Consider the following 9,775-nt stretch of genomic DNA (forward strand, 5'->3'; position numbering starts at 1 on the left):
TTTGGAGAGGGGTTTGTAGACATCCACCCCTATGCAATCAGGCATGTCTCTCAGAGGGGCCCATGACCTCTTGCAGTGCAGTGCCTCGCACCCTCTAGCTGACGATGGGACCGCCCGGTACAAAGGGCTTGGGCCTGTGCAGTGACCCTCTTGTACCGAGTTTCGTATGAGAAGCTTCGGGTAAGCGAACAGGTACCTTAACCTGGTGCAATGCCACAAGGGCTCAGGGTGCAAGGGCTACCTCAAGCTAAAGCTGAGCTTCTTTATTGAGCATGTTGAGCCATACTTGGGGAGAGGCGCCAATATCTACCGCCATCAAAGCTTGAGCAAGGATCACTTTATCTTGCCTGTGTTGGGCACGGAGCCTGCATAACAACCAGAGTAGGAGCATGAGACCTCCAAGCATGAATACACCCATCCCAGCCATGCCCGCCCACTCTTTAACGTGGGAGAGAGCTCTGTGGAACCAGGAAGAGAGTCCTTCTGCTACGGAAATATCTAGCCGGGTGGAGTTGATGTGGGTTATTTCTTGCCGTAGCTCTTCTAACGTTCCATCAAAGTCTTGGGACCAGTTTCCTGAAAGATACTGGGACAGGCTTCGTGACAGATTAGCTGCTCGCGTAAAGTTTTCATATTGTATGCTAGTAATGCAGAGAGCGCGAAACTTTCGCTCACATCCCAATTGGGCTAACTGCCAGAGCACATCTAGTTGCTCTTCCACTAGATCTACTCGCTGATTGAGGACCATAATTCCTCCTTTCATCTTTCCATCAAGTGAGGATTGACGGTCCAGAGCAGTGGCTACTGAATCCGCAAGATTATTCAATTCTGCAGCCGCTTTAACAGAGGTGTCCAAGGCTATGGCAGCTGCAGTGGCAGCCACTGCAGCCAGAGATATTAAAGCCACTATGGCGGCAGTGACACCAAAGTCACGTTTCTCACGAAACAAGGTCATGGAATCAGGTGAATCCACTGGGACAGGGACCCAGCGAGGAATGCGGGCCACTAAAGCATTGGAATGGACAGTTATATTCCAGCACTGAGACAAGAAACAGGTGTCATTGGAGCAAGAGTCAAAACTGTTATTGGATAAGATAAATAGAAATGGGGGATACACGCATACCGGAGTAGGTGGATATTGGGCAGGGGCTGGTGCAACTCTTTGACATGAAATATTATAAGTAGTCTTATTCACCTGGTATACAGTTTTGCCATCTAAGGTTGGGCTTGTAGCTTCATAGGTACAGGAACTATCAGACATCCCAATCCCTCCCCCTTGTAGGACAATAAAGGGAGAAAGGTCTGAACATGAACCATTAACTCCACACAGCAGCCATTTATCGAAGGGGTTCCTGCCTACATCTTGTTGGAACTCCCCTCCTTCTGCCACCCTTCTATAAACGCTGCTGGAAATTTCCTCCATATCTGGGGACAAGGAAAATTTGTGTCCCTCATCTGCCCAGGTTGTTGCATGTGACTGGCAATCAGTCCAGGGCCATTGCTCTCCCTCATAATCTCCCACACAATGGGGAGAATATTTGGGTTGACGGGGACGGTAAGGGAAGAATATGTTGCTATAATTAATCTGCTTAATAGGAGGTTTCACAAATGTACCATTGATCCAAAGGACCATTAGGCTTACTACTGCATTAGTGTAGGTCTTATTCTCACGAAAGGACTGACTAAATTCACCCGATTTTCTATCACGGCTAAACCACCCGTACATATGCTGTTTAAGGGACAGGCAATTTGAGTGGTTACAAGTGGTGAAGCACAAAGATCCATCGGTTTCAAAGGTTCGGTTTTCTCCTAAAGAAACTGCTAGAGAATCTAATGGTAAGTAAGGCAGGTTCATGCTAGAGTTAGTAGTAAAAAAGCGTGGAAAAACTGCTGCATTATAGCGAACAGGCATGGGCTTAGGGAAGACTGACAATATTCCCCATCTCAGTACTCCCAGAGTCAGGATTCCCATCGACAAGATCAGGATCCACAGGCACAGAGACGCCATCTCCTTTGTTCAGGACTTTCCTGGTCAGGCGTTCCGGGATCCAGAAGGGGTTTTCTTCACCCTGGGGAAAAACACATACAGCCCCCCTGGATCTAATTATAATTGGATCCGGGCCTTTCCATTGGTTAGATAGTACATCCTTCCATTTTACTAGTTCTTGTGGGTCTTTTGGCCATTGATGATGGCGGTCCGCCGCTGTATGGCCTTGAGCATCCAGGTTTAAAAAATTGAGAGTGAAAAGTGCTAGGGCTATAGCTGTTTTGGGCGTGGGGGGTATGTCCTCAATTCCCCCTTTTTGTTTAATTAGATAGGATTTGAGAGTGCGGTTCGCGCGCTCCACAATCCCTTGACCCTGTGGGTTGTAAGGAAGACCAGTGATATGTTTAATTCCCATGTGATGACAAAATTGTGCAAATTTGGCAGAAGTATAGGCGGGACCATTGTCTGTTTTGAGGATTTGGGGTAACCCCCATGCGCTCCAAGCCTCAAGACAGTGGTGAATGACATGGGAAACTTTCTCTCCAGACAATGGGGAGGCAAAGATGACTCCCGAACACGTATCCACGGATACATGTACATATTTCAGCTTCCCAAAGGAAGAAATATGTGTTACATCCATTTGCCAAACCTGTAAAGGCTTAATACCTCTAGGATTGATCCCAACATGAGGTGTGGGAAGAAAACTGCAGCAGTGTTGGCAGCTAAGAACAATGTTCCTAGCTTCGGCTCTGGTTATGCTAAACTGCTTGCGCAGTGTATCAGCAGTGACATGAAATTGTGAGTGGAATTTTGAAGCAGTGGCGACAGGGTCTAGCAGAGGGAAAGCTATACTTCTAGTTGCAAGGTCTGCTAAGTGGTTGCCTTGGGTCATAGGCCCGGGAAGGCCTGAATGTGCTCTAATGTGGGTCATATATAAAGGAGAGCGTCTAAGGAGTAATTGTGATTGTATTTGTTTGAACAGGGTAGCTACCGAACTTGATGCTTTGATCAGCCCAGCTACTTCTAGGGAATTAACTGCATTAACAACATAACGAGAGTCTGACACAATATTTAAAGGCCCATGAAAGGTTTGTAGTACTTCCAAAACTATATGGCACTCTACTATTTGAGGAGTATTGGGTGTATACCTTTTTGTTACTATATTGCCGTTATGGACATAGGCACCTGTACCTGTCTTGGATCCGTCTGTATAGACTGTGTCTCCGTGCGGTAACGGGGTGTGGCTAATGATTCGAGGGAATACTAAGGGATGAGCTTTAGCAAAATTAAGGAGAGGATGCTTAGGGAAATGATTATCAAATGTTCCTGAAAAGCTGTAAGCAAGTATTGCCCAATCGTCATTCATGGCGCATAATGTTTGTATTTGCTCTTTGTTGTAGGGTGTTATGATTGTATTTGGAGCTTTTCCAAAATGTGTGACTGAGGTTTTTATTCCCTTTAGAGCGAGACTGGCTATGGTAGCAGGGTAATATTCTATAGTTCTAGCCTGAGAGACCTGGGGATGGATCCAGATCATTGGTCCTTGCTGCCACAAGACTGCAGTTGGCAGTCCCGGAGTAGGAAGAATGCATAATTCAAAAGGTTCATTTGATTGTATCCTACTCAATTGTGCTGTCATTAAGGCCTGTTCTACCTTATGGATAGCTTGCACTGCCTCAGGTGTAAGGGAACGCGGAGATGTTAGTTGTGAGTCTCCTTCTAGGGTTTTAAACAGTGGTTTCAAGTCAGTGGTAGGTATCTTTAAAAATGGCCGCAACCAATTAATGTCTCCTAGGAGTTTCTGGAAATCATTCAAAGTTCGCAGCTGATCATGTCTTATCTCAAGCTTTTGGGGGCAAATTACATCTGTATAAATGGTGGCTCCTAGGAATTTGCTAACACTAGATTTTTGGACCTTCTCACTGGCTATATTCAGTCCCCAAGTCTCTAGGGATTTAGTGAGCTTTACATAGGCCTCTTCTACTTCTGCTGATTGTGGGGAGCAGAGAAGGATATCATCCATGTAGTGAATGATTTTCAGGTTGGGGTAGTTTTCGCGAATTGGTGCTAGCGCTTGCTGAACATACAGTTGACATATGGTGGGGCTATTTGCCATCCCTTGAGGGAGGACTTTCCACTGAAATCTGGCGTCTGGTTGCTCATGATTAATAGCTGGCAGGGTGAAAGCAAACCTTTCTCTATCTTTGGTGTTTAGGTGTATGGAGAAAAAACAATCTTTGATGTCTATTATGATTACTTTCCATTCTTTGGGTAGAGCAGAGAGAAGTGGCAGTCCTCGCTGGACAGGTCCAAATAGCCTCATTTGAGCATTTACTGCTCTCAAGTCATGAAGCAATCTCCATGATCCTGACCTTTTTCTGATTATAAATATGGGCGTATTCCATGGAGATACAGAGGGTTCTAAATGTCCTAATTGGAGCTGTTCTTGTACTAAACGGTGAGCTGCTTCTAATTTCTCAGAGGATAGGGGCCACTGAGGAACCCATATGGCCTCCTCTGTAAGCCAAGGTATGGGCATGGCATCTTCAACGGCCCCTACGAAAAACCCAGGCCATGACGGTCATTTTTTACTTTGGGAAGGATAGGCCCTGTGCGTCCCTGTTGGTGTTTCCCTAGTCCTTTACCAGGAATATATCCCATATCCATCATCATGCCTTGGGCAGGGGTGGAGTATTCATTAATAAGTTTAAGGCCTAGGCCCTGCATAACATCTCTCCCCCACAAATTGACAGGCAGTGGGAGCACATAAGGGGTAACTGTACCTTTTTGCCCTTCAGGCGCCTGCCATCTCAATGGTTTGGCACTAATGGTAGGACTAGACTCATACCCTAAACCTTGTAAAGAGTGTGAGGACTGTGTTATAGGCCATTTGGAGGGCCACCAGGTTGCAGAGATAATACTTCTATCTGCTCCAGTGTCTAGGATTCCTTCAAAACCTTTTCCCTCTATTTTAAGGGTCAATTTTGGTCTGTCTGCTAAATCTAATACTATAAAGGCTGAGTTATAATTAGAGGAACCAAAGCCCTTTTCTCCTCTCTCCGTGGTGGCAGCTGGATAATTGGCATGGAGACTAGGCAACACTAAGAGTTGGGCTATGCGGTCTCCTGGGGATATAGGGTAGATTCCTCTGGGGGCTGAACACATGATTTTTACCTGTCCCTCATAGTCTTGATCAATAACTCCGGGGTGGACTACAAGGCCTTTCAAGGTAGCAGAAGAGCGCCCCAAGAGCAACCCTACTGTTTCTGGCGGTAAGGGGCCTTTAAAGTCTGAGGGGATGGGTTGAACTCCCATCTGTGGAGTTAACACTATTCTGGTGGTGGCACGGATGTCCAATCCTGCTGAACCTGGAGTAGCTCTCCTTGGGGGGCTGTGCTGCTCCTGAAGGACACTGGTGTGCTGGCTGCCCCATATATTTGCGGGCCCTGGCGGCGGGGGCCCCTCTGGGAGTTTTTTGGCGACTCTAAGGGTTTCCCTTCTATGTCTTTAACAGATCGGCATTCCTTAGCCCAATGTCTGCCTTTCTTACATCTCGGGCACACTCCAGGGGTTTTCTGGGCCGTCTGTTCGAAGTTTGGGCCCCTACAGTCTCTCTTCATATGACCTAGTTGTCCACATTGAAAACACTTAACATTCCTATTAAGGGTTTTTACTTGTTTATGGCTTTGCAATATAGCGGCGGCTAGGCCTGCATTGGTGAGGGGCCCTCCAATCTCCCTGCAAGCTTTCAGCCAAGCAGTCAATCCTTTCTGTTTCCAGGGGGTAATTGCCTGTCTGCATTCTCTGGTGCATTGTTCAAACACAAGTTGTTGGACAAGGGGCATGGCCTGTTCTTGATCTCCAAACACTCGGCCTGCAGCTTCCATCATGCGAGCGACGAAGTCTGAGAATGGCTCGCTTGGTCCCTGAATTATTTTTGTTAAATTACCTGACACTTGTCCTTTATTAGTGAGGGCCTTCCATGCCTTAGTAGCACACGCATTTATCTGTGTGTACAATGGTACAGGAAAAGCGATCTGGTTGGCTACCCACTGTCCCTGGCCTGTCAACATATCATAGGACCAATGACACGCGGGTTCCCCCGCAGCAGCATTATCACGCGCCTGGGTCATGCTTATATCATGCCATAGTGCCTTCCACTCTATATACTGTCCCATGCTAGAAAGACAAGCTTTTGCTACATATTGCCAGTCTGAGGGTGTCATAGCGGATTCCGCCAGCCTTTCAATCTGCGCTAGGGTGTAATTAGCACTGACTCCATAGGTCCGAACGGCCTCTGCGAGGTCTTTAACCTCTTTATGGGTAAGGGGTTGATGGGCACGTGCTCCATTGTCTTCGATTACGGGGAACATCTGTCTAATTGCCCTTAAATCCTCTGGAGCACAGAAGGAATGTGCGCCGTTCGCATAGGGCGGTGGGGCTAAGGGCGATGAGGAGCGTCTCACTTTCATTTTCCCTTTGGTTTGCGTCTCCGTTTTGCTGGCATCTGTACTTTTGCACTTAGCAGTTCTAGAGACTCTGGTCTCTTCCTCCTCTTCCGAGGACATTAATTCATCTTCTGATTCCCTATTGGAAAGTTGGAGTTCCCTCAACTCTTTCCAGGGGTATTTGCTATTTTCTCCGAGGCGGTCGTCACCTGCTTCTCGGGGCTCTTTCGCTTTTGCCCTGGACGGGCTCTCTCCCTCACTCTGGGGCTTTTTAACTTTCGTTTTAGCGGCCCCTTTTCGGCCGCGAGCTAGCTCTGTCTCCCGTTCCGTTTCTGACATACTTTCTTGGATGTCTGACAAGGCTCTCTGACCTGCTTTTATCACCTTTTCACACTTTTCATCCTGCAGGCAAGCTCTAATCAGTTTCCATAGTGGTCTAGTGCCTCCTCTCAAGTGTCCCTCTTCTTCTTCTCTATCAAGATCTTTCCCTAACTTGTCCCAGCTCGGGATGGAGAGGGACCCTGAACAGATAAACCAGGGGGCAACACGGTCTACTTCTTTTACAAATGATCCTAAAACTTTGGTGGAGACCTTCAAATTTCGCTCTTTGAGAACTGCCTGTAATGCTGAGACTAACGATGGTGCGTTTCCCATGGTGCCTCTTTATTTACAGAGAACCATCAGCCACCACCCTTAAAAGCGCGTCTCTCGGAACTTACCTCTCCGGGCTATCTCTGCAGTTCTGAATCTTCTCCAGATGTCTGAAGGGTCCTCCCGGTGCCGGTGATGTTCTGGTTCCCGGGTTTCGGCACCACTTGTCGCGCGCCTCGTCCTCGCCGGCAAGAACAGCACGCAACAACAGCAGGATTCTTCTGCAGAAAGCTTTAATCTTCAGCTCTTTTGTGATACAATCATCAGGGGAAGGACCCAAAGGGAAAGACTGGGCTAGCTATATAGTTCTCATGCTCCAAGCTGATTGCGCGCTGTCTGTGATGCTTCATTAGCATAGCTGTTACGATACGCCAATTGGCTAGTAGGTGAAGGTCTAATTAGCATGTGGTATGCGGCCAGGAAGTGGCGGGATTATCCAGAAGTAGTCTTTGTTTTGCCTACAACTTTTTCTCAAGCTGGGCGCCATTTCTAGGTGCGGCAGGTATGGCTACCAACAAGAATGGCCAACATAGAAACTACTAGGAACAACAAATGCTGGAGAGGATGCGGAGAAAGAGGAACCCTCCTACACTGGGAATGGAAACTAGTTCAATCGTTGTGGAAAGCAATATGGAGTTTCCTCAAAAAACTAAAAATAGAAATACCATTTGACCCGGGAACTCCACTCCTAGGAATTTACCCAAAGAAAACAACTTCTCAGATACAAAAAGACATATGCACCCCTATGTTTATCGCAGCACTTTTTACGATAGTCAAGATATGGAAGCAACCTAAGTGTCCATCAGTAGATGAATGGATAAAGAAGATGTGGTACATATACACAATGGACTACTATTCAGCCATTAAGAAAGAAACAAATCCTACCATTTGCAGCAACATGGATGGAGCTAGAGGGTATGATGCTCAGTGAAATAAGTCAGGAAGAGAAAGACAAATACCAAATGATTTCCCTCAGTTGTGGAGCATAACAAAGAAGCAAAACTGAAGGAACAAAACAGCAGCAGACTCACAGACTCCAAGAAGAGACTAGTGGTTACCAAAGGGGAGGGATGGGCAAGGGTGGGTGGGGAGGGAGGGGGAAGGGGATTGTGGGGTATCATGATCAGTGCACATGGTATGTGTGGGGTCACAGGGAAGACAGTGTAGCTCAGAAAAGACAAATAGGGACTCTGTGGCATCTTGCTACACTGATGGACAGTGACTGCAATGTGACATGGGGGGGGACTTGATAATAAGTTGAATGTAATAACCACCTTGTTTTTCTTGTGAAACCTTCATAAGAGTGCATATCAATGAATTTTTAAAAATTCCCTATGTAAAAAAAAAAACATGATAGCTCTAAGAGGAGCAAGGAAGACATTGCCACACTGACGGGTCATGGCTGTGGTATCGAGAACCCAATCTGAGCGGACACAGGAGGTGGACGTGGGGTCAGCATGCAGCTCACAGGGAGGAAGTCACGATGACCTGGAACGCCACCATTCACAGATTTGGGGCACGCGTCTTCCCACGTAGTAATGCCTGTGACGCTGGGATGCGTGGTACAATCAATGGTATCTTACAATCGGTGGCTCGCCAGTTATTAACACAGCTGTTTTCATCCTTAGAGGTACAGAAAATCAGGGTGCATCTTCCATCTGCTGGTGCCCTAGATTATTCGAAGTAGGAAAGCTTATGTCGCAGTGAACAGAGTATGGAGAACACCATGGAGGGGTAGGTGGCCATGATTCACATGCACAGCTACCAGTTAGCTGTAATTGCAGTCTGAGGGGCTGGCACACAAGACTTCAAAGCAAGGCTAATGGGATATGAAGTGTTTGAGAAGAAAGGTGAGCCAGGATGGTGGCACTGCTTATTTGCCATTAAACTGAGTAGGACAACCGTCTGAGGCCGGGGTTGGAAATTGCCACATTGCTTTATCTCCCAGAAGTTTATTTTTAAAGAGTGTATTCTGTGTACCCACATTAGAGCCAGAAATTCAAGTAAATCAGGGTTTTTACAGAAAGTGCCAGATAGTTTTGAACACAGCATTTATATCTATTGATTGTGATTTGTGACAATTAATTAGTACTCAGATGTAACATCTAAACAGAACACTTCTGTTCTACAGCATGATCATAGAATTGATTTTCTATAAAACATTTTGAAGTGTTGTGGCATCACACAGTTAGAAAGATATTAAGGAGAGGAGGCTCAGAGTTTGAACTGGAATCAATTCCAGCCTCTTTCAAAGTGGACACTAAGCTGTGACAGCAGAGGACCCAGACCCAATACTGACTGAGCCTTGCTCTCTCACTGAGTGGGAAGGTGGACAAGATGACCATGAGGTCCTTTCCAAACGCAGGTTCATTGTGTGACAAGGCCACCTGGCCTAACGGCTGTCATATAACGCTTAAGAAGAGGAATGCACAACAGAGGAATAAATACCGTGAGCGTTCAAAGCAATGAGATGGAGTAGCCCCGGCTGGCATGGAGGTGAAGAAGGCTTCGTGGGAAAGGCCCTGTCAGGTAGGTTTTGAAGGTGGGGTTTCATAATGTGGTGATAAGAAGGTAACGGGGGCATGCATGACATCAAGAAGGGAAAGAAAACATGTGCTAAGGCAAAGGAGCAGTGGGGCAATATTTAGGACAGGGGCTCTCAGTCCTGGCTGTGTATTAAAATCATCTG

At 46.7% G+C, this 9,775-nt stretch overlaps 1 protein-coding gene across 1 annotated transcript; it reads right to left on the reverse strand.

The window, feature by feature from the left end:
• Positions 1 to 1,916: 1,916 nt before the first annotated feature.
• LOC118909919 (igE-binding protein-like) lies at positions 1,917 to 6,459 on the reverse strand. Its single transcript, XM_057497519.1, has 2 exons — positions 5,662 to 6,459; positions 1,917 to 2,069 (listed from the first exon to the last, which is right to left on the reverse strand). Exons 1-2 carry the CDS (start codon positions 6,457 to 6,459, stop codon positions 1,917 to 1,919), a joined length of 951 nt encoding a protein of 316 aa, XP_057353502.1.
• Positions 6,460 to 9,775: the final 3,316 nt, after the last annotated feature.

This window comes from Manis pentadactyla, chromosome 2, assembly GCF_030020395.1.
Source record: "Manis pentadactyla isolate mManPen7 chromosome 2, mManPen7.hap1, whole genome shotgun sequence".
NCBI lineage: Eukaryota > Metazoa > Chordata > Mammalia > Pholidota > Manidae > Manis > Manis pentadactyla.

What these genes read in the sequence shown, in the direction of transcription:
- LOC118909919 (XM_057497519.1), bottom strand. Translation starts at nt 6,459, where the DNA reads ATGAAAGTGAGACGCTCCTCATCGCCCTTAGCCCCACCGCCCTATGCG. An exon ending in TATTGCAAAGCCATAAACAA is followed by an intron (nt 2,070 to 5,661) that starts GTAAAAACCCTT and finishes GTTTTTCCCCAG; the next exon opens with GGTGAAGAAAACCCCTTCTG.